The sequence below is a fragment of the Carya illinoinensis genome, chromosome 7 (assembly GCF_018687715.1).
Source record: "Carya illinoinensis cultivar Pawnee chromosome 7, C.illinoinensisPawnee_v1, whole genome shotgun sequence".
Lineage (NCBI taxonomy): Eukaryota > Viridiplantae > Streptophyta > Magnoliopsida > Fagales > Juglandaceae > Carya > Carya illinoinensis.
In genome coordinates this window covers 38,841,793-38,866,467 of record NC_056758.1, presented here as the reverse complement: position 1 = coordinate 38,866,467, position 24,675 = coordinate 38,841,793, and the positions used below count along the sequence as shown (strand labels likewise).

At 32.6% G+C, this 24,675-nt stretch overlaps 2 protein-coding genes, 1 long non-coding RNA gene and 4 other non-coding genes across 9 annotated transcripts; 6 read left to right on the top strand and 1 right to left on the bottom strand.

Annotated features, from left to right (window-relative positions):
- Positions 1-3,709: 3,709 nt before the first annotated feature.
- On the top strand, positions 3,710-7,531 carry LOC122317300 (peptide methionine sulfoxide reductase-like). Its single transcript, XM_043134299.1, has 2 exons — positions 3,710-4,276; positions 6,980-7,531. The coding sequence occupies exons 1-2, from the start codon at positions 3,917-3,919 to the stop codon at positions 7,229-7,231; spliced, it is 612 nt and encodes a 203-aa protein (XP_042990233.1). The 5' UTR covers positions 3,710-3,916; the 3' UTR covers positions 7,232-7,531.
- Positions 7,532-9,085: 1,554 nt separating this feature from the next.
- Positions 9,086-9,189, top strand: LOC122317655. The gene has a single exon (XR_006244578.1). It is a non-coding gene; the product is annotated as a small nucleolar RNA Z107/R87 (small nucleolar RNA).
- A 168-nt stretch (positions 9,190-9,357) lies between these two features.
- On the top strand, positions 9,358-9,458 carry LOC122317680. Its single transcript, XR_006244597.1, has one exon. It is a non-coding gene; the product is annotated as a small nucleolar RNA R30/Z108 (small nucleolar RNA).
- Positions 9,459-9,570: 112 nt separating this feature from the next.
- On the top strand, positions 9,571-9,659 carry LOC122317668. The gene has a single exon (XR_006244588.1). It is a non-coding gene; the product is annotated as a small nucleolar RNA snoR31 (small nucleolar RNA).
- A 454-nt stretch (positions 9,660-10,113) lies between these two features.
- On the top strand, positions 10,114-10,210 carry LOC122317654. The gene has a single exon (XR_006244577.1). It is a non-coding gene; the product is annotated as a small nucleolar RNA snoR31/Z110/Z27 (small nucleolar RNA).
- A 6,773-nt stretch (positions 10,211-16,983) lies between these two features.
- Positions 16,984-18,038, top strand: LOC122316674 (putative glycine-rich cell wall structural protein 1). The gene has a single exon (XM_043133385.1). It carries the CDS (start codon positions 17,285-17,287, stop codon positions 17,684-17,686), a length of 402 nt encoding a protein of 133 aa, XP_042989319.1. The 5' UTR covers positions 16,984-17,284; the 3' UTR covers positions 17,687-18,038.
- Positions 18,039-21,364: 3,326 nt separating this feature from the next.
- On the bottom strand, positions 21,365-23,553 carry LOC122315204. 3 transcript variants are annotated; one of them, XR_006243968.1, is made up of 5 exons: positions 23,334-23,551; positions 22,953-23,084; positions 22,076-22,191; positions 21,736-21,864; positions 21,365-21,590 (listed from the first exon to the last, which is right to left on the bottom strand). It is a non-coding gene; the product is annotated as an uncharacterized LOC122315204 (long non-coding RNA). The 3 variants fall into 3 exon arrangements; XR_006243967.1 differs by having other exon boundaries at positions 21,736-21,867; positions 22,953-23,553; XR_006243966.1 differs by having other exon boundaries at positions 22,953-23,543.
- Positions 23,554-24,675: the final 1,122 nt, after the last annotated feature.

The following is a 24,675-nucleotide window of genomic DNA, read 5'->3' as shown; positions in this document are numbered from 1 at the left end:
ATTAAGAATGATTCTTTCGACAAAAATAGAACCTTTTGGGCATTATCCAGAGTGCATGAAAATCTAAAATAGGGGTTCAAAACCGACGGCATTAATTTATTTGGAAGTAATATGTCCCGAGAATTGATTAAAAACATCTTAGTCATGATCTTTTCAATAACCCAGCCCAAGATCGAACAGGTTAGCCCACCTAAAGCCACCACTGAGAGACATTAGAGAGAGCAAAGGGGGAACGATCAGAGGGAGGATGTCAAAAGAAAAGCCAATAAAGGATAAGAGGAGAAAGAAAAAAAATAAAATAAAATAAAAAAGGAAATGAAGATATCAGATATATAAGAGAAAAACAGTCCATCCTCACTATTCTCGATGGGCACACGGAAAAAGGAGTTGGATAAAAAGAAATTGACAGACGACTCAAAATAAATTTATTTTTTAACCTCTTATTCAGCTTCTTCAATCTATGGAAATGAGCTTTAATGAGAACATCTTTTTTAATAAATATATTTAAGATCTCTACTGTACACTAATAAATGAGAGGAGATGAGGGACCATAAAACAAGCTTATAATTTTGGATATTCCATCCCCAAAAATTCTGTAGACATATGATTTATGCCGAACTATGTAAACCTATATGTTTTATCCTCTTTTATATTTTAGTATTTATTTTTCATTCATTATCATGGATATACGCATATCCCCACTTAATCAGGCTAGGGGCTCTAAGTTACACCGATTAAGACCAAGATCGTTATAGCTGGTCGGGAAAAACTCTGTCTCCTTAAAGATTGTTGTACAATTTTTGACATTATCACCACGAGTATGTACAATATGATCTTTTGATATTGAATGTATACAACCAGCAAATGTATTCTGGTGCAAGACCGTACATAAATTAAGCATACAATAGTTCTAGGGGCAATTGGGGTTGCGTCCCTGCCATGGCCCCTATAGTATGCCACGTCAGCTAACTTATTTAAAAAAAAAAAATCAAGAAAGTGGGAACTAAAATGAGCCACTCCTGAGTTTCTTTTTCTCCTCATCTGGTTGTTGCGGTTGCCGTTGTGGAACAATCCACATCTCTGAGTCGCAGTTGTCGTCGTGGGTGAGAGAGCGACTGGTCGCGATCATCGTCGTAAAGGAGAGAGTGACTCGTCCATCTGCTATTAAGAAATATTATCCTATGAAGTAGTTAGATCCAATACCTAGATGTGCTAAAATCTCACAAATGATTGTATTGAATTGAATTTTTCATTTGAGTTTATCTTGGTTCCCAGTGAGAGGAGGAACCACGTTTGTTTGCTGTCAGTTTGCATAGAGATTCATGTACAGTGTTCACAAAATTAGCTTAGAAAAATGATTGGCTTTAAAGTTAGCCAAAGGAATTGTTGTTAACTTCAATGTCCAAGTTAGCTGAAGGAATTTATTTATCGTTAAATAAATTTCACGCACCAAAATACAAGCAAATAAGTAGAAGATAAATGGTTTTTTGTCTTTATTGTCAACTTTTCTTTTCTTTTTTGCTTTGCCAGAGAAAGCAAAATACATGCAAAAGTTATAACTTTGGCTGCTATTTCTTCAAGTTCTGCTACTTTATCATTGCACTATGTGTTATAAGATCCATTATATTTATAAAAGAAATCAAAGCACCAATACTTTCTTATTCTAGCCTATGAGTTTATGTTGCTCCGGATTTTGACTTAAAAGATAAGAATTAAAAAAAAAAAAAAAAAACTCAGATCTCTTTACCTTAGAACCTAAAGCTGCGTAAAGTGACCCAGAAAGAGCGATATAGACCCTTGCTAGAGTTACAATGACACAAATTACACTTTATTCCATCCGTCTGCATTATATTTTGTGGTTTGATGGAGACAGAGCGATGGAGATGCAGAGAGGTCTGTCTGCAGCTTAGAGAAGATGAAAGATAGGGATGAAGAAGAAGAAGAGTCGAAGATAGAGCGAACCTAGATCCAAAAGATGAAGAGATCTCTTTTGACTTCATTTTGATTTTTTTGCCATGTAAGACGCAAGGCCGCGGCGGAGACTCAGGCCAGTTGTCCAAAGCATTTTTGTTAAGCATAATTACATATTCCTCTTGAATAGATTGTCAAGCTACGCACATCCAGCACAAAGTCAAATATTCTAGGTACGTATAACGTTAACGTTGCCATACATAATATTATTAATTAGTAAATATCGATCGATCATATATATATATACAAAGATCGATCGAGCTGCGGTTTGCCAGGAGAGCCTCGAACCAGAATAATATCAACTTGCAGGCCAGAAGGTACTGGCCGCCATGTTAGTCTCTACGAATCTCTTTTGCAAGTTCTTTTCACTTTGCATAGTTTTTACTAAATAAAAAGGACTTTGAGTAAATAAATAGGTTAATCTCATCGGTTTTTACTTATTTATTTTAATCGCAGATGCATTTATTTCGTTTTTCTTGGGGGAAAAAAAAAAAAGCCATTAGTTAGTACTATTGCTCCCTTCCTATATCCTGCGAGGAGCAAAAATCTTTTTTTAAAAACAAAAAAAAAGAACTGTCAAAATTAATAAGTTTTTGATTCATTTTAAGAGCATGTTAAAAGAAAAATGTTTTTTTGTAATTTGTGATAAAAATAACTATTTTCTTTTCAAAATAAATATTTATTGTAATTATTTTTTTCATAAATAATATTTATGATCGCAATTAAAAAATATAAAGCTTTTAATTAAGGTGCAGTTTGAATAATAAGATGAGATGATATGATTTTAGATAAAAGTTAAGAAAAATATATTGTTAGAATATTAATTTTTAATATTATTATTATTTTATAATTTAAAAATATGAAATTATTTATTATATTTTATATAAAAATAAAAAAAATTATTATAAAAAAATAAAATATTTTTACTATTCAAACAAATCGAGCCAAAAAGAAGGGAATTGTTTATCGTTTTGAGAAAGTCAAATATTTCTGTTTTGACTAGTTAAAGCAGTAGTAAATTATATTTCGCCTTCAAAATTATTTGAGTTCTCTATTAATTTATTTAATAATTTAAGATTTGAGTTTGCTAAATTTGATTCCAAAACTTAAATTTGTTTTGGGCTTATTTTATTTGTTATTAGTTGAATGCGACATCGTATTGGCAATAAAAGACCTACCATAATAATAAAAAAATTGACCATGCGGATAAACTACGACCACATCTGCTAGCTTTTTCCCCAAGTTTTGATGTAAAATATTATTTTTTTTTTTTTTTGAAAACATGTAAAATATTATTTATAATCAAATAGATAAGATATGTTTTTGAGCAATTGACTAACAAATAGGGAAAATCTATATTTTTTATCATAAAATTGTCACCAGTCTCTCCATTTTCAAGTTTTCAACTAGATTATTTAACTTACATTTCAGATTTCTATTTTTAATAATTTGCTATTACATAGTCAAAATATATAATATATCATATTTTTAAATTTAAATTGATTAGTCTAAGAGTTAGATGATATGATGAAATAATCTGATTTTTTAAATAGAAAATCTGAATTTGAACTTCCTACCTCTATAAAAAAAAAAATTAAATTAAATCTACTCTGTAAATTATAAAAGAACATATAATAAATTAGAAAAAAAAATTATGATTCTTATGTAAAATGCATTTTTTTTTTAAAAAAGAAAAATTCCTATTCGATATATTTTCTTTTCTGAAATACCAATTCCAATTCCATGTACGACATAAAGCTAATTAGCTAAAAGGTTCCTTAAAAGCCTCTCGCTGCTCGCACCCTCACCAGTCACCACCACCACCGCCTCCATCACCTCACATCTCCTTCATTTTTCGCCCTCACTCAACAAATCCTTCCTGAATCCTCTCTCCAAGTACAAAGAAATATCTCTCGGACACCTCTCCAAACGATATACCACCACCATGAACATCTTGAACAAGCTCGGCTTCGGCTCCCCGAGGGCCACTCAATCCACAGCAGATGCGTCGATTCCGCAGGGCCTGGACGAAGAAGCTCCGGCACCGGGTCAGCAGTTCGCGCAGTTCGGGGCGGGTTGCTTCTGGGGCGTTGAGCTGGCCTTCCAAAGAGTTTCTGGTGTCACCAAGACTGAGGTCGGGTATAGCCAAGGCTTCCTGGACAATCCCAGCTACGAGGACGTGTGCTCGGGAACCACCAACCACTCCGAGGTCGTCAGGGTCCAGTTCGACCCCAAGGAGTCCAGCTTCGATTCTCTGCTTGACGCGTTCTGGGCCAGGCATGACCCAACCACGCTCAATCGGCAGGTTGGTTTCTTGGATTTGTGGGTTTTTTTTTTTTTTTTTTTTTAATTCTGAAGAAATCTGATTTGCGTTTCGCTTCTTTTGAGGCCCATGATTGATTTATGATGTATGACTGGTCTAAATTTTTATGGATGTTTTCATTACGGTGATTTGGTTGATCATTTTGGGGTTGATGGTTGATTTGGCTGTGATTTGACGAATAATTCTTGCGTTTTGATTGAATTGTACTGAGATTGATTCTCGCTAGGTCTTGGTTCTTTTCCTCGTTCATAAGCTCTGCAGTGTGATGCTTTTCTCTTAGAGGAAGCAGGGTTGATTGTTATTTTCACCTTAATTTTAATGAATTATGGTTGGTTAGCTCTGTAGATGAATCTTTGAGTTTTGGTTACTTTGTAATGTTAAGTGATTTAATTTTTTTTTTTTTTAAGATAATACCGTTATTCTTTTTCTCGCCAATATTTGTGAACCAATGCTCGTTTGGGATTTGCCTGGATTTAGCTTATGTATTTTCTATCTGAAAGGGAATGAAAAGCCATGTAGCGCAAATGTCTATATTTGCCTGTCAGCTCGTTGCTTGATCTTCTAGTTAAATATTCTATTGTATTTTTCTTTAATTTAAATTTTACCGCTGACTTGTGCAGAGAGTAGACTTCAGAACCATCTAATTTTTAAGGATGTGTCTGTATTTTTGTGTTAAATTCTCTTCCAGTGATCATTCCAGTTTAAGTTCTTGGACGGAATATTTCGGTATCGGTGCATTCCAGTGTACCATTTCAGGATTAGTTATATATTATATATAAACTAACAATTAATAGAATAAATACATATATATGTAATTGTGTATCATGTATATGTGTATATATTTGGAAGAATTGAAGATTTATAAAATGAATATACATTGAAAAAATCACAAACTTGAGTTAAGACACAAAAAAAGAAAACAAAAAATAAGAGAAGAATAGAGAAATTATTAAAAATAATGATATTTTAAACAAGAGAGAATGGACGTATTTGAAGTTACAAAAAAATTAAGATTATATAAATACATTTTATGTTCTAGAATTAATTAAATATTGTTTAGATTTAAAATTTACAAAAATGTCATCCAAGCACAAGATAATGACAAAAACATAGTAGAAATGGAATAGGGTCCGGAATGGCCAGAATTTGATTAGAATGGTTGAAACAAACCGGAATAGGCCAGAATTTGGAGCGAAACGGAACAAGGATGTATAGTGTACCATATAATGCACCGGAATGGAAAATTCCGGCTGAAACGGCCGGAACGGAACATAATTTAAAACTATGGTATGGATTGCTCTCTTAGTTTGTGTTTGGGAACCAAACTCAACTCATCTCAAATAAATCATTGATGGGATCCACTACCTTTTCAACTTCCCATAAAAAAGTTAAACTCATCTCAATCTACTTCATACATTTTAACCTATAAAGTTAAACCCATCTCAATGGGATATTCAAAATATTATTATTCACAACTCAACTCAACTCATATCAACATCTAAACGTAGCCACCTAAAACTTATCTGACCATATGGGAACCACTTTGACTTTTATTGATGTTTCCCTTAGCTGTTATCATCAATAGAACCGAAGGATGTGCTTGTTCCTGTTTTTCCCTTATTCTTAAGCTATCCACAGCTAGAAACTTACAATATTCCCCATTGGGTGAACTGTAACTTCTGAATCCTGTCTGGTGTTATGTGGTGAATTATTGAAGATGAATATCAACTATACAGAAATGTTTACTTTTTTCCTTTTATTTATCTTCATGACGATTTCAGATTGAGATTTTTTCTGGTTGTGTTCAATTCTGAGTAATGACATTAGACTCTGGACTCTGGTTAGTGCCCATTATCTTCAGTCTGTTAATTTGTACTTTTATCTTTCTAGCGATCTTGATAGATGATAATCAATTAATGCTGATGGTAGTAATTGGGATGGCATGTTCTGGATTTTATTTCACATGTTGGCTACTCATTGGCTTTTTTTAGGACTCATTGGCATGCTTGAGATTTAGGAAAGTGTATTTTGATCTGAGTTATCAAAAGGCGACAAGCTATCGATTCATGTGAGGAAGGTCATATTGCTTTAACCATTAACATTTATGGCCTATTAGAATTGTGCTTGGGGAGATGGACATTGAATTATATGGAGACAGTGAAACTCATATGAACAATCTCTTTTTAGTTATGTTGTTCATTAATCTGAATCTGTAGTGTGGTTTGAGATATCTGGAAGCATCTTGAAAATGGCTTCCACTCTTCAATAGGTTGCTTTTCTGGGAAATTGGATAAGAGGCACTAGTTTAACCAGAAACATGTTAGCATTAGAGCATCTTCTATTTGTCTTTCATGGGTTGGCGAGTGCTGTGGTAGAACTACAGTTGTGATATAGGAGTTTTTTTTTTTCTTTCTTTCTTTCTTTGGTAGACCTGGTTGGGAATACTTAGATGGGATTCTAGATATCCTGGTTTGGAATTGCAAAATTCTTAATTGTAGGAAAAAAACTAGTTGGTTACAAGGAGCTTATACTGAAGAAATTCCTATTACATAACATTCACTTGTAAAAAAAGCTCCTAGCATGTAACATGATGTCAATCTTCTCTATCCAACCACGTTAGACTCATTGGTCTTGGAACCTGACCACTTCACAGATCCTAATAGCTTGGAAACCCTTCATGTGCAGGGGAATGATGTGGGGACACAGTACAGATCCGGTATATACTTCTACACGCCTGAGCAAGAGAAGGCAGCAAGAGAGTCTTTGGAGCGTCAGCAGAAGCTCTTGAACAGGAAGATTGTGACTGAGATTCTGCCCGCCAAAAAGTTCTACCAAGCTGAGGAATACCATCAGCAGTACCTTGAGAAAGGTGGCCGCTTTGGCTTTAAACAGTCGTCTGCCAAAGGCTGCAATGATCCGATCCGATGCTATGGCTAAGTCTCTTTCAATGGCGAACCCCAGCCAAAGGGTATATTCTAGTTACGTGTCCTGAGACTGTTTGTCTATAGGTTTGTCCTTTAGCCTGCCATATTCATATGCCTTTGTGGTTATGATACTCTGCTGCAATAAGAATGCCAGTGCATTTACCTTTTAGACATGGATCTGTAAATTAGTTATAGAGTTCCCCAACCAGCATCAACATTTGTATCTACACCGGCAGCATGTTTTTTCTTTTGATCGGAGGGTTCACTCTGCTAGTTTGACTAGTTGGTATATATGAAAAGCTTTTCTGTCCTAGAAGTGTTTGCCTCTCTGGAGTGTAGCGCTCAAATGACTGGTTTTTTTTTGGTGTTGTGCATAACAAATAAGTTCTAAGCTTTGCAATGCATGGAACATTCATGAATGGCATGGTACATAAAGCACCTTAAAATTCTTTTACCACATAAGGTTGTTAAGGTATTTTGTAAGAATTTTTTGGGGTCAGAAAAGTATTCTTTTGAGACATAGCTGATGGGGGCATTCTTCTTCGAGTGCATGGGGATGGCATTTTCAGTCGACGAAGGTGATAGTACGGAAATTGTTTTGCACATCATCTTGGCATAATCGAACTTACACGAGAGTGCTGCTGGAATAAACCAAATACACATTGTTTTGTGGACCATGCTAGCGTGGTCAAGGTGGAGAAGCATAACCAACCATTGTATGCATGTCGAGTAATGCAAGAACAACTTGAGTGTTTTAGGTGTGGTTTGGATTTAGAGATGAGATGAGATGGTTTTTTTTTTGATAAAGAGATGAGATGGTTTTAGATGAAAGATAAAAGTTAAATAAAATATTGTTATTATTGTTTTAGGATTTGAAAATATTGAATTGAGATTTAAAAAAGTTGAATTATTTATTTTATTTTATGAAAATTTAAAAAAGTTATAATAATGAGATGGTTTTCACTTTTGGAATCCAATTATGCTTTGCCTCGTCTCCTCTTCATGGCATATAGAAATGGGCAACTGTTTGCTCCAAGTATTTCATCCCATTAAAAGAGATATAGATATGAATTTCACAATATTTAATGCGGATATCTATAGCAATTAGCATTACATTATTCATAGAAAAAATTAAATACTATATGATCCTTACATTATATTTATATCTCTTTTATTTACAAAAAAAATTTCCAAAATTATGCAAAACTCTAGTCATTGTTCTGCAGGTTGCAAAGCACATTACCAGTTATCAAATAAAAGTGAACTGGACTACTGCCTACTGGTGTCACTGAAGCAATTTCAATGAGGAATTTCCCTTCTTTTTTTTTATTCCTTCCCTCTTCTTTGTTTTTCCAATGTAGCTCAATCAAAGTTGCATATGATAATAGAAAAAAAGATATTTTTAATTTTATTATTAATTTTTTTTATAGAATAATATTAAATACAATTACAAATTATGCAAGAAAAATATTAAAAACAATTAAGAGCTATGGAAGCAACCACACAGTAAATCTTATATCTATTTATTTTCTATAAAAATACACGCAAGTGCACTATAATAATTATTATTATTATTATTATTATTGAAATAGTCGGCCCGGCCCGTCTCAGACATGACAACACAACCGTTTGGCCCGAATCCCCGCAAACCCTAAATCAACCACTATAAATTAGGGCTTTAACACAACCATTCAGCACCACGCTTCCCACGAACCATTCTTTATCGTTTAGGGTTTCCTCTCGCCACCACTTCTCTCGTTCTGTTCTGTATTTTGTATATCCGACTCTGCTTTTGTTTCTTTTAGAATTTTTATGAACCTCTCTATGGCTGTAAGTTGTTTTTGGTTTTTGCGTAAAATGGGAGAGAGATCGCAGTGATGACTCCAAGAAATTCAAGCTCAACAGACCGGAATGCAGGTTTCTCCTTCTGGAGAATTTTGCGTGTCGACCACCCCGCTGAACTGAGCGATCTTCCCCTTTCTACCTTTTTCTTCATTCTTATGGTTTTCCAAACACTTTCAAGTCTCAGATCTCAAATTTTAGTATTTATTTATGAAGTTCTGCTTTTTCTCAGAAACCAAACTGATATTGCGTGTGCTGTTTATTTGTATTTTTTATATATCTATGTTGTGGGAAACCTAAGGTTACGATGAGGATTCTTAGCTCCCTCTTCTGAAGTAAGTTTGAAGAGAGATGGCTGGCAGAATCGAACCTATGACTTTATCGCCACCACTGAGTAATCTATTTTCCCACTTCATATACTCAGCATTTTTCTATGATTTGTTACAATGGCATGCTGTTTTTGTGTGAATTTATTTTGAGTTTGGTAAATTATTAATTTATTATCTATGCAAGATTGGGATGAAGCAAAATAACATAATCCAACACTTGATCTGAGATATTCATTTTCGAGTGATTATAAATATGGCTTCTGAATCTCTGCTTATACGATTATTCTCATTGTTTTTCAATGCCCTCGTTTGTCCCTCCTATTTCTTGTTTTGATTAATTTTATAAGTTTAAGCTTGAAAAATATTTTTGATTCATTGGAAGTGCTGTCTTATGAATTTTGGTTCATTCGAGGGACGCACTTCGGTTCATCAAACGATGGGTCCTTGGTAAGATTAGATTGGAGGGACTTCAATAATCAATTGAGTGCCTGTAATTGCGGGACGTCAATAGAAACGTTGATGCCACATAATAATTGTTATTGCTGTGTTGTTCTATCAATGAAGGTCCATGAATTGGAATGCTTTTATGTTAGCCAAATACTTAAAGATTGTTATCCATGACATTCATATCGAAATCAGGATCAAAGATATTCTTGCCTCCGTTGGAGAAAAAGTAAACTTGTAATTCATTATATTTTTCGATTTTTTTAAATTATTAATCTAAATCATCATATGATGAAAAGTTGAAAAATCTTAGGACACCTTCCTACACAGTATTTATTAGCTGTGGATGAGAATAGAAATTCCATTCTGATGATGATGACATCTTGTGCATTTGCCTACAAGCTGACTTGCTTCAACATATTAGACTTGCATATGATGCGTAGTTAAGTACATTTTTTCCTATTTGCTTGAAAGTCTGGTGCCTTTTTCTTTAAAGATATCACTTTTGTGCGCTACTTTTCTTCAATGCAATGGAATATTCATAACAGCTTGGTAATTGTAAATCGGCCAGACGGATGTTTTATTTACGAAGTTTTACTTCTCCTATAACGAGCCATGGACTCATAAAGTTGTTTTCAATTCACATATTCGTTTCTTTTTATCGCTGGTGTTATGGGCATATGTTGTGTAGGCTTGTTCCTAACATTCTCATTGTAAAATTTAAAAAATCAATTTCAAATTTTTAATCATTTGATAAACCACTCAAGGTTTTAAAGCCAAGCTACTTTAGAGTTTAGACAGGATGGCGTGAGTTCTGGTTTTAAACCCTCCCAGCCCCGTATCAAAAAGGTTGTGATATGGTTGGGATCTTGACTTATGAAGTGTTTCAGGCCGATATCAAAAATCAAACAATCTTATTTAATCTTGTATAATTATTATAATTTTTTTAAATTTTTATATAAAATATAATAAAGAATTGAACTTTTTTAAATTTAATACAAAATTAATTTTAAAAATTTATATTATAATAATATTTTATTTATTATTATTTAAAATATCTCATTTACATAACCAATTAAGGCTTTAGCCGGAGTGAACGTCTTAACTATTAGTGATGTAATAGTTGGAATGCTTATTCAAAAAAGCTTTATAGTGCTTGCATCTTCAAATATTTTGGTTTGAGGAGCATCTTCAATTTGAGAGCTTTTGTATTTGATTGGGCATGTGTGCATTGTAGTTTTCCTCGTGTAAGCTATTATAGGGTTGAAAGAATTAAATAAAATCTGTAAGAAGAAAGATTCATGTTGAAGGTGCTGAAAGTAGAGCTCACGTTGAAAGAAGCATATTAGTGCATGATGGACATAGTGCTATGTTAGAAATATAGCCGTTATGTTTTTAGCAACTCCGAAAAAAAATCATGGTGAGGCGTAATGTTGCAACAGATTTGGATTGATTGAATATATTTTTTTAAAAAGTTGTATTTCTTATTTTATATTTTGGACAATGATGGATGAATAAAAAGTAATATGAATATTTTTTTGTATTTTTGTTGTGATGTAAATTGATATATTTGTGCAATGAAGTTGGCGATTACAATTTTAGAAATAATTACAAATGATTTCAAATATAGTCTATTATCATACTGAAGAAAATACGAGGTTAAATTTGATTATTATTAATATAGTCGTTACTAACATTAAGAAAATACAAATCCAAAGCTGATTAACTTAAACATAGTTTAAAATAACATGAAGGAAATACATACTATAATGCGACATACCTAATGTTGGGAATATAATAGTCATTGATGTTCAATTAGATTTTGAAGCTGATGATATGCCGAATTGTCTCTAATATGATGATGACGCTTGATGAAGTCTGTAAGCTCAGTTATATGATTGCGTGACAATTCCGAAAGATCATCATTAAGTTGATCATACTCAATGTTTGGACTCTCACTATCATCATACTCGTCTTCAATGATCATATTATGTAAAATAATACATCCTTTCATTACATTTGTTAGTTCATTCATTTTGAACATTCGAGAAGGTTTACGAATGATAGCAAATCGTTGCTGAAGTACTCCGAATGCAAGTTCGACATCTCTTCTTGCAGATTCTTCTGCTTCCACATAAATTTTCTTCTTATTCCTTCATAGTGATGAAATCGTCTTCATAAAAGTTCACCACTTTGGATAAATATTGTCTGCAAGGTAATACCCTATAGTGTAGTCATTGCTATGGATTGTGTAATTGACTGGATGAACATGCCCTTAAGCAAATTCCGTGAAAATAAAAGATCTCTCTAACACATTAATATCATTATGTGAACCGGGTATACAAAAAAATGCATGTCATGTCCAGAGATCATATGAAGTAACTGCTTCTAAAATAATAGTCGATTCACGAATGTGATCGGAGTACATACATTTCCATGCTGCAGGACAATTTTTTCACTTCCAATGCATGCAGTCAATACTTTCCAGCATTCTTGGGAATCCCCATTGTTCAGCAACAACAAGTAATCGAGCAATATCATTGGCATTTAGAGACTGTAGACATTCATATGAAAAAAACATTTACTATTGTCTCAGAGAATTTTTTTAGGCTCTCCATTGCAGTGAAAATACGTATGTATTCATTCATAAAATCTTTAGTAACCCCATACGCCAGCATTCTAAGTACTGCAGTTATCTTTGCATAGAAGATAAACTAAGTCTTCCAGCATTATCTCTTTTTCGGATGAATTACGGCTCATAAGACTCTATCTCGTTTAGAATACGGATAAATAGGGGAAGGCTTATCCGAAATCTCTTTTGAAATATATTCTAGAGATATACTGAATTTTCTGCAAAATAGTCACTCATGTCCCTGAATATGATCACACCGAATAAACTTACGATGTTGACAATTGCCATGATGCCTTGATGAATGTCTATCGGCCTCATTATTAAGAACAACATTGCTATCATCTTTAGAGGATAAGTATGTCAACAATTTGCGAAAGAATATACGAGCCATTTGATCAAGAGAGTGGGAGATCAGGGGAGACTATTGAAATTCAGTTTTATAGATCAAATGAGACTTGAGTTTTTAATAATATGGAGGATAACAATATGCGTATTTATATAGGAAAAAATTACTGTTACATATATGACAACAAATGTTATCGTTTGAGATAAGACAAAAAAGGTTACTGTTAGAGAAAAGATAAAAAATGTTACTGCTGGAGAAATGTCAAAAAATATTACCGTTACAGAAATGACAAAAAATTTTTATCATCAATATGCGACTAGGTATTACAATTAGAAAAATTGATAAAAAGTACTAAATAAAAAAAAAAAAAAATTGCCCATCATGTTAGAAAATGCACACATTAAAAAAAAATTGCTATTTTTATAATACGAATTTTGGTTTGAAAAATAATATTGTATTAGATAGTTAAGATTGTATAAATATTTAATAGAAAGTGAAATTTGAAAAAAAAAAAAGATAATAAGACAAAAGAGTTAGTAGTTAAGATTGTAAATGGAAGAAAGAGAAAAAAATAATAAAAAGATAATAGAGAAATATTATTTAATAGAATAGAGATAAAGATGAGGAATGAGATGTATGGAATTTTTAAAAGATGAATAAAATTTAGAGATAAATTGAAGGGAATGTAATTGTGAATTAAATTATAAAGAATTTTATAGAGATCCGGATGGGGATGCTCTTACAAGTCTTGTTTGATCACCGGCCTAAAGCAAAACCTTGACTTGACTACTGTTTGTACTGGTCAGTCCGAGGGTAGTATCTTGATGGAAAAATCTTATTGTAAGTATATTTTGTGCATTAATTTGTATATCGATATTGATATGTAAAGTATTTATTTAAAGAAATAATATGAATTGAAAATAAAAATAATTTTTATGAGATATAAGATTTTATTCTTATTTGAAATATTTTTTTATATTTTTTTAAATAAAAAAGACAATCAATATGCCAATTAGTGGACGAAATGTGTTTTTACCTATTGCAAAACTCTTTGCTTTATAATTTAATCAAAATAATTAAGAAATAAATTTATTTAAGTCTTTATTTTTCATGAGATTTTATTTCAACAAAGAATTCTGACGGAGAAAAGTAAAAATTATTACCAGAAGAAGAAGTTTGTTTTAAATTTTATTTCAGCACTTTTTTGTTTTAATCTAAATGACAGGCGGATCCATAAGTTATCATTCCCATAATGTTTTTGATGTATTTACAAAAGATAATTTCCTCAAGTGGTGTTATCAAATATATGAGAAATGATATTTATAGTAAATATTATAAAATATATGAGAAATGATATTTACAATAAATAAGATAAATTTTAGACAATTATTTTTAAAAAAAAGTAATTATTTTTTTAATAATACTTTATTTTTTCTAAAAGTGTACACACTAAAATTACATGTCGTACCCAAAATTGGATTCAACTTAAAATATATATATATATATTTACAATCTCAAAGTAGAGATTATATATGTAGATTTTTTATTAAATGAGAAAAAGTATTATTTTATAATAAATATATTTATAATTTTAAAAAATTTAAAATATAAAATTACTTAAATTTATATATTTAAAAACTATACGTAACATTGTTGAAAAAAAAAATCATAAAATTTGGACATTTATTTGGGCTTTTACCAAATTTCTTCAAAATCTTGGCTTTAAATGAATTCAATTATCCGCTACCCCCTGTCCGCCACTGCCTACAGGCGTACGGCTATATGGTAGATGTAGGCACCCCAAAATGCATTCGGTCGATTAATTGGGTTCGATCTGTATGATTGGAAGAGCAGAATTTTTCTGTAATGTGGACCAAAAGCAAGCTCTTCTGACACACATGGCCCATAGGCCATGATGTACAAGTTGAAGTAGCTTATCCGTTGAATATATATATATATATAAAACTGGATCCAATTTAAGCGGGCCCAAGGTGAGCTAGTAAGCACATAGATAGGGCTTGGACAAGAGGTGCACATGAGGTTTCAAAATGGCTGGAACGCGGATTGCCCATTTGCCAGCCTGTGATTTTCATGTGCATTTCACTTTTATTTGAGTTGGGTGGAAAGGTATCGCACTGATATAGAAGTTATTCGAAATGAGGAATTATACTTTTTACATCCATTTAGAAGTTTGAATTTAATAAAATGATATTAATAAATTTTAATGAGATAATAAATGATTTTGATATTACTTTTAATTTATTATCTTAAATTATATATAGGTAAATATTACTGGATAGATGCTGAATATCTTCATATGAACAGATACATGGGGCCATACAAAAGGAAACGATATCATCTACTAGATTTTTATCGTGGTCCTCGACGAATGTGTATGCGTGAAATATTTAATCATGCATATTCATCGCTCAGATGCACTATTGAGAAAACATTTAGAGTTTGAAAAAATAGATAGAAGATATTAGATCATATGCCAAATTTTTCTCATCATAAGTAAGTTAAAATTGTCATGTAGTCTATGGCTATTCATAATTTTATTAGAACTCATGCACTAAAGAATATTGAGTTCCAACCATACGATAATGACGATGATTATTTACCTCCTGGAAGCATGGAGGACGAAGAAGCAAAAAATTAATCAAGCATGCAGCAATCAGAGATATCCAGTGAAAATGTTATTAATATTGAGCGTGATTATATTGCTCTTTCAGTTATGCATGGTTGAAGATATTTTCTTTCCACTATAATTACTGAAAAATTTATTAGACTATTTCCGTTGTTATTTTATTATAATATTTTATTTCCATAAAAAAAATATACCAGTTTGTGTCATTTTCATCTTAAAAAGTGCTTTTTAAATTCTTTTATAAACAAATTTAATATATTTAAAAATATTTTAGACATACATATCATAAATAATAAATAAATTTTTAATAATATAACTTATTTATAGATCTTAAGCTAAATTCAATATTTTCTGCCACAACTCTGTTTGCACTTAGTTTTCTTCTTTACATAGGGCTCCATACAGTGAGCTTTTAGAACGTGTGCACCCATCCATCACCTCACGTCTCCTGGATTCCATACAGCTCCTACGTCATGGATCCCTGCCTTATTCCTTTTGTTCTATAGTTTTCCTCTCCCACTTGAAACATAGATAATCCGTTCTTTGCTTGCTTCTAGACTTGACTAACACCTAGTTAATGATTAGAGAAATGTTAGATATATAAGGAGATTTTATAAAATTGAATAGATAATTAATATGGTTTAATATTATTTATTTTATAGTAAAAATATGTTTATAATCTAACATATCATATTAAATCACGTCAATTTATAAATTTACTTTTATAAAATTTTTTTGTGGCTAAATCATTTATCCGATGATTATCATTTAGCTTTAAACAATAAAATATCGATGATTAAGAGTGAAATGAATCTTTCAGTCTGATTAATAAATAGTATTTTTGAAAATTAGGTTAGAATGATTGATTAGTTGTGTTTGGATGTTGGAATAATCTAAGTTAATTTATAAATAATAATGTTTTTGTGGATCCTATTGATATGTATTTAAATGTAAATAGGTTGAGATGTGTTTTAATAAAATATATGAAGTAGGTTGATATAAGTTTAACTTTTGTATGAAAAGTTGAAAAAATAATAAATTTTATTAAAGATTAGTTTGAGATGAGTTGAGTTAATTTCAACAACCAAACACATCCAATGTATGAATTATATATTTAAATGTATAATTTAATTTTTTAATAAAAAGTTGACAAAGTAGTGATTCTAATGGGTTGGGATAAGTTCAACAGCACTGAGCCTGAAAACTACAGATATTTTTGCAAGTGCAAACAGCCCCACTGCACAATGCCACAAACTGCTATCTACTTGCACCGTGAACTTCCCATTAATAATGATATCACAAAAACATCGGACACGTGTCAGGATCGGGTCACTTTCTTAAAGGATCCGATCCGTCCAGCATATGGAACGTGAAAGAAGTCAATTACTCGCCACACAGCACGATAGCACAAGCAAAAAGCACCTTTTTTTTGCAACCACTAAGTAAAACCCCATAGTATTGAAAACAAAATAAATAAATAAATAGATAGATAGATAGATAGATAAAGAGATATCAGAATTTAGAAGGAGAGGGATTGGGAAAAGGAAAAAGATGCAAATTGGTTTTAATTAGTCCAGAGGCGGTGGTGCGAATCTGGCGTGCAGTTCTTTGTTGTGGCTAAAATCTGATCTACCTAGTCCAATCGACACTTTCATGACGGGTGTCCATATCCACCATTCCTAAGGGTCAGAAACCCATTATAAATACGACTTTCATCAGTTCTTGCATCACACCCGCAAGTGCTAACGAAGAGTGGCGAACTAACTTTCCTGGCCAGCAAAGCTCAGAGGCACAAGATAAAGGGGAGAAAAAAAACAGAGAAGGAAATGCAGCCAAATTCTTTGCGATTCGCTCTCTTTCTTCTCTTCTTGATCATTGGAACTTCCGTAGCACATGGAAGGCCTGGTAATGGTGGCGGGGGGAGAATGAGTAGTGGATCTTCGGAAAGGCCTTCTGGGACCCCAAGTACCGGTGATAGTGGCTCGGGCCATGGCCGCAACTGGGACTACAGTTGGGGATGGGGCTCGAGCCCCGGAAGTGGATGGGGTTATGGTTCGGGGTCTGGCCGATCTCCTAACGGTTTTGGAAGAGGCTCTGGCTATGGCTTTGGTTCTGGTTCTGGCTCAGGCTCGGGCTCAGGGTACGGCTACGGGTCAGGATATGGTGGCAGCAGTGGTGGTGGTGGTGGAGGAAGTGGAGGCTCGGGTGAGAAAAAGAAGCATGGTTGAATAATGCACTGGTTTGGTACTGATCATGGAATTGCATGTTCTCGAGAAGAAAAATTATATATATCATGATCAATGTTATCATGAGTTATAAAAAGATCAGTATCGTTTACATCATTGTTAATGTGTAAGCCTTGGCAGTATTATTATGTTAATATCGTATTATGGATTTTCCAATGCGATTAAGTACTTCTTGATCTCTGTTTATTTTATCTGTCTGTATCTCGTATAGTTTCCATGCTAGCTAGGGAAATACTTCAAAGGATGTTGTTCTAGCGAGTTAGTTTAATGGCTCTGATACCATGTAAAACGTTTTAGAGAAGAATGGATGAAGAGCACCTCTGTTTCTTTTTCATTGACAGTTTATTTACGTACAAGTGTTTCTATATATATATTACAAACAAAAGAAGATACATTCAAAATACAAAATTCAAATCCCAGAATTCATGCGATTCTCTTATGCTTGATTTGTGGTAACTGATAGCAGTTTCCATTTCAGTAGTCTCTATTTCCATAACTTCCTTTTCCGTAGCTTTCCATTTCCGTATCCTCTGTTTCTGCAGTTTCCATTTCCGTAGCTTTCATTGTTTCCGTTACTTGAGATGCGGCTTGTGATTCGGCTGTTACAGGTGCACCAATAAAGGTCAAATAAACATCAGATACTTGAAATAAAGAAATGATTTTCATTAAAGATAGAAAGTATGATTTATCACCTCAATAAAGTTTTGGAATATACATATATATATATGGATATATATCGAGAGTCATGAATATGGAAGCAAGCTGCAGCCAGCAGGCAGACTTTGCATTTCGTTCCAATTATAAACGAGAGTCACAAAACACGATCGATGGCGTTTTGCGCTGTGCTTCCCCTCACGGCAGGTAACGCGGCCGGCCAACGTTGCTTAGCAGCGTTTCCTATATGCCGTTGCATGTATTGTAAGTTCACGAAAAACTTCTGAAACATCCGACTGCGTAATTGAAGCTTAACTTTCTGACTAGTCAGAGAGATTTTTTTCTTTTTTGGAGCGAGAATTTTCTTTTCTAGGGAAGTTAAATTTTATTAAGAAATAACTATACCTTGGCCCGAAAGCTCCAAAATCAAGCAAGACTTGGGGGTGAACTCAATAAGAATGGCTTAGAACATAGTTAGGCCAACGCCATCTCAAACGAGGATATTTCCCGTGAGTCCCTACAACTTAATCGATTAGCTTGAGTTGTGCATAAAGAAAGAAAGAAAAAATAAAAACGTTGTTTTGTGAGTAGAAGATGATCAGTTGCTTCATTCCCATATGAAGTGGAAAGTTGGAAAGCGTCAATGCAAGACGGATGATAGTGTGATTTGTTCTGATTCAACTAACGTGTATATAATCAATCATTTTGACATTTCGTTTGGAAGAATATTGCTGCAGCCTCAATTATATTCTATAAAAATAAATTCATAACGTGATTAATGATATTCGTTAGATATATTTTATAATAAAAATAATTTTAAAATTTAATAAATCACATTAAATTACGTTAATTTATGATATTATTTTTATATAATTTTTTTCCTAACATATTTATCTTTTTAAAATGTAATATTTTTGATAAATTATACGGATATGTAGGTTCAATTGAAAATGGTAACATGAAAAAATCGTTGAAAACTGGGAAAAGACCCCACAAAACAGCGTGACAAGAGGGGAAAAGACACCACGAAACAGCGTGACAAGAGGCTATCAGCGGATCCAGGCTCTCTTTTTTGGGCCACAAGACGTTGAAATGCTGAGGCATTGTTTTCCATTTGAAATAAGATGCTTTATGCATTCAATTTCGAAAAAAGAGATTGAAAAAACTAAATAAAAATATTATAAATTAAAAAATTATTTGAATATAAATTTTTTAAAATTATTTTTATTTTAGAAATTATAAAAATTATATTATTTTTTTATTTAAATAATAATTAAATTAAAAAATTAAAAATTTGAAATTAAAAAATATTTTTTATTTAAACATATTTGTGAATGAAATATTAAATTATTAGAAGTAGTGAAAATTTCATCTCTCAAACTTCCTCAGTCATTATCTTTATTCTCATTGCAATTTTATAATTCATTGGACTTTAATCAAACGATTATTTTTCATTGTAATACTTTTTCCTTTCTTTAACATAACATGTTCATCTTCCTTCTACAACACTGAATAAGGTAACCAACGATCTAAGATTCTAATATCCAACTTTTTACTAAAAAGTGAGAAATAATAGCGTGAGAGATACAGACGGCCTTGATCTCAAATATAACCTTTTGCTATAAAACGAAAAACATATTGTTAGAACTTAGATTACAAGCCATAAGCTCGCCCATAAATTTATTTATAGAGACATGCACCACTTGGCGGAAATCACTCGATGCCAAGATTGATAATCCATGAAACTCTAACAATATCCTCCTTTTCTTCGTTGTATCTTTGATTAGTTGCATTGCAGCATCATGGTTTATTTGCTATAGCTTCATATATATATGGAGACCATCCATATCCCCAGCGAGTGAAACCATATTTCCAGCGTTGGATTGGGAGGGTAGCTAGCCAAGAGATTGTACAAGAACATCAACACAAGTTTACAGATTATATCACTATTAAATAGCTGATTTTTCATATGTTGCAAGCTATTTGAAATTTAGAAAGAGAGAGAGCTCTAACAATCACTGATCAATGAACTTTAGAATATTAGTACTGAAGAAAAATCTGATTAAAACACAACAGAAGTTAATAGAACTCTGAAATGGCACAACACCATAACATTGTCAACATGATTTTCAAAACCATCCTGGATTGGATGTTGAACTCGTTTCGACTCCTCCGCATTAGTCGACTAAGGATAGAGAATCGTTGGTCCAAAAGAGGGCATTGATGGAGGCTATAAATTGGCATATCACTGTTAGAACCGCTCAAATGCAAGTAACAAAAGAAGTTTAAAAGCATTGCTAAAAGGAATCTACCTGGCTCCATTAACCTCTCTGGATCGTTATACATATTTTAATCACACCTTCAATGCAAGTTCTACATTTAGAATATTTCCTATTATCAAATATTTAAAACTTATTATCAAATATTTCCTATTATCTCATCACGACTACGTTTAAAATATGTACACTTAAAAAATTCCGAAAGTTAAACAGTTCAATAAATATGGAGAAAAACAATACTTTTTTAAGAGGACAAAGCCCCATAAATTTTTTTAAATAATACCTTTTTTTTTTTTTTTGTAGGTAAAACCTTCTTTATAAGTTGTATCAAAGCATTTGGTCCCGGCGTGGATACCTCATTTAATTCTTCTTCTTGCTCTTCTTCCTCCTACCAACCCTCGAACCACGGTTCTAGCTAGAAGCTACGCCTAATACGTGCTAGTTACGTTTTTTGAATAATACTAATACTAAGGTATGGTCAGATACATTTAGATTATCTTCTAACAAATGGTAGGTTAATATTTACACAAAGGGAAACATCGTTTTATGCTATTTTGGCTGTATTGCACAACATCATTACTGCCTGAGTATCTTTGTAGGATAAAAAAGCACCCAATGCCAGCACTAGTGAGTTACAGAAAAATTGAACATACATTTAACTCATCAGGTATTTTTACTTTGGTTTCTCTCATATGAGGGGTGTTCTCTGAATCTCTGGGGATGATGATTCAATACACATTTAACTCATCACTTTTATAAAATCTGACATAAGTAGAATTTACATGTGAGAGCTCAATTGGAGAATCAAATGAAGATGTTAAAAAACAGAAGGCAAAAAGAATAACATGTAGTCTATAAAATATTCCAGTTTATAGCCAGGTCCAAAAGCATCCGACTTTATCACTGAGACATCCATAATCATGAATCACGCAAGGAAGGAGAACAATAAAATCCTGAACACATCCAACAAAGCAAATGAAGAATTATCACATACAAAAGCTTCGCAATTTGTACTACTATTTTTTTTTTAATCCTTCAATTTGCTTTACTGAAAACATCATACAAGAGCAATGAAGAAGAAGGAAAAAGAGGCGATACCAGGAGCAGAAAGACTTCGATTTGGTTTCTTGATACTGATCCCACAAAAGAAAATTATTCGGGAGTGATTTCTGAGAAGTCTCTCCTCAAACCGTCGTTCCCTTCTATCCAAGATGGTTACTTTCTTTTCTACTTCAGAAATCATGCATATATAAATACAAGAAAACATATAGTAAAACGAATAAGAGAAAACCTGTAAATTGTGCATATACAACATTTGGATCTTGCAATATACAGAGAGAGAGTACTGAAAGATGAATGTAAAACCTGAGTGTACAGAGAGAGCCATTTTCTAGAGAGAGAAATGGCAAAAAAGAAAGAAGAGGACGAAGCGTAAAACCTGGGTGTGAGTTTGTTCGGCCGGTCAACTTCGTCGGAAGATCCAGATAGTCGTCGGAGGGGCGAAGACGGCACAACGAGGGAGGGGAAAAAAAATCGTCCGGCGAAGGCACAACGCTGGGGAGGGGAAAGAAATTCAAAATGGATACTGGAATAATAAGATAGAAATGAGGGAGGATAAAACGTGCGTTTTGCTTTCAGGAAAAAAAATTAAAAAAAAAAAAGAAAACAAAATCCATGTCACCACCGTTGTGTGGTGCTGGAGAAAGAAGGCAGACGATAGAATTACTCAAATGTATAAATATAGACATTATAATGCACGCTAAAAACAGCATAGTGGGCAAGCTGCATATCTAACATGCATCAAAGCATATCCTGCCCATCCCATGACTCGAAGAAATTACGATCTAAAGGCCTCAGAAAATTGATATATCACAGTTATCTTAGTCCAGATAATCAAGCAATGTCGGCTACAATCATTTAGATCATCATCGGCCTCAACTTAAATATAGGAGAATGCAAAATAGTATTTATACTTTTCAGAACAAAGCCAACAATTAAGAAATATTGTCACATTCTTGAAGGCTATTACCATTCATCCGCATCAGAACATAGAGTAGATATCCCAACATATTAAAATTATCGAAATACTAACATTGTTTTTAGAAACACAGACACGATAAGGGTATAAAAGTAAATGAATTGAAAAGCAAAAAAGGGAAGAGAGGTTACTCAGTTATGGTTAGATACTCAATACTTTTTAACATATTTTATTATTATTTTTGACTTATTTTTGACTATTATTTTTTATTTTTTATTACTATTTAATATTTGATTATTAATTTTTATCTATTTTTTTATTATTATTCACAACATACCTCAACACTTCTCAACAACTAAACTCAATCTTAAGTTGTAGTAGTTTTGATTTTGCCAGCAGAATTCCTCGCCTTAAAACCTCAGGAGTGGGAGCTTTTGCCATTTCATTGCAAACTCTGTTTTCCCCAAAGCTGTGTGAAATTAAAGATAAACCCGAACATTAAACGACTTGAAAAATCAGGAAATTAAAAGAACGTATTGATCTTTTGTTTTAGAGTGACTAAACCAACGGGCAAATGCTAATTAGCTTCAAGAATAGAAGATGATTCAAAAATTTTAATTTCCTATGGATTAGTCGTATTTCCCGGAAACCAAACAGACAATTATTTTAAGTGACGAAAAAAATAGACACAGAGAAGTGATGAGTGAGATCGCTCCACCAGTGAGCGTGGTGGTCTACACGGAAGGCTTTCTCCCAATTAAAACAAGAGAAAACTCTGCATTTCGGTATGGGAACAGACGCTGGGAACATCTTGTCAGAGGAGAATGGGCAGCGTGGAAGGTTGTGAATTTATAGGGGTAAGCACAACCAGGGAACCATGGGGCCTTGCCGAATTGCAAAATGATACGTGCTGACCCGTTCTTGCTGTATTATTCGTAGTAGCATTTTACCAATTTCAAGTTTATATTTTCCGCTTATTAAAAATCTAATAAGGGCAACGTGCCTATATTCAAACGTGCGCTGCACGTTTGACCAGTTGAGCAATTTTGCCATGTTTCAATTTTGTATCTATACTAGTCGGCCCGGCAACTGCCTATATTTCAAACGTGGGCGGCACGTTTGACCAGTTGACTAATTTTGTAACGTTTCAAATTTTTAACTATACATAATAAGTACAACTATGTATATATATTTTTAAAGAATGTATCACATGAGCTAACGTCCGTTTGGTTATACAGATGAGATAAGATATTTTAAATAATAATAAATAAAATATTATTATAATATAATTTTTAAATATTAATTTTATATTATGATTTGAAAAAATTAGATTGTTTATTATATTTTATATGTAGATTTGAAAAATGTGTAATGATGAGTTGAGATGAGATGAAATGAGATTTTTAGTTTGTTTAACCAAACAAGGCTACTTTCAAATGAGATATTTAAAATATTCAATTTTCTGCTTTGGGAGTGGTATTAACAAAAAGAACATTCTATTTGTTTTGGTGTAATTTATCTATCTGCCCAACAAGATCATCCACTTTTTAGTGAAAATTTGAACTGCTAAATTCTAAAAATATGAAAGGCGATCATGTAATGGTGAAAACATATAAATAAGTAATGTATCAAATTTTTAAAATAAATTATAAATACACGTTTTACCTCGTTTTCGTATTCTAAGATATCTATTGTGGTGCAATTGATGATTTCTTCTGCAATTGGTCTAAATGAACGTTACGACTGCAATATTTTTGGTATCATCATATGCCTCCAAATATATTTGATATCTAAGATTAACAAATAGATTGTTATTTATTAGTATTTACATTTAGTATGTTCTAATTTTGAGGTGAGAATTTATAATTTCAAAATATGAAAGAAAATTTTTACCGTGGCCGGGACACAATCATGCTGTTGTGGGACACAATCATCCTTTTGTAACTGTAATATAGAAAATTCTAATTGTTGCTTTGTTACAATTTGCACAAGACATATAATAGAAGTATTGATCTAAGTCAACAAGGGAGAATCTTACTTTAATCATAAAAGTTGGCCTC

Coding starts and splice junctions, on each gene's coding strand:
- LOC122317300 (XM_043134299.1), top strand. CDS start 3,917: ATGAACATCTTGAACAAGCTCGGCTTCGGCTCCCCGAGGGCCACTCAA. Junction 4,277..6,979: donor CAACCACGCTCAATCGGCAG/GTTGGTTTCTTG, acceptor CTTCATGTGCAG/GGGAATGATGTGGGGACACA.
- LOC122316674 (XM_043133385.1), top strand. CDS start 17,285: ATGCAGCCAAATTCTTTGCGATTCGCTCTCTTTCTTCTCTTCTTGATC.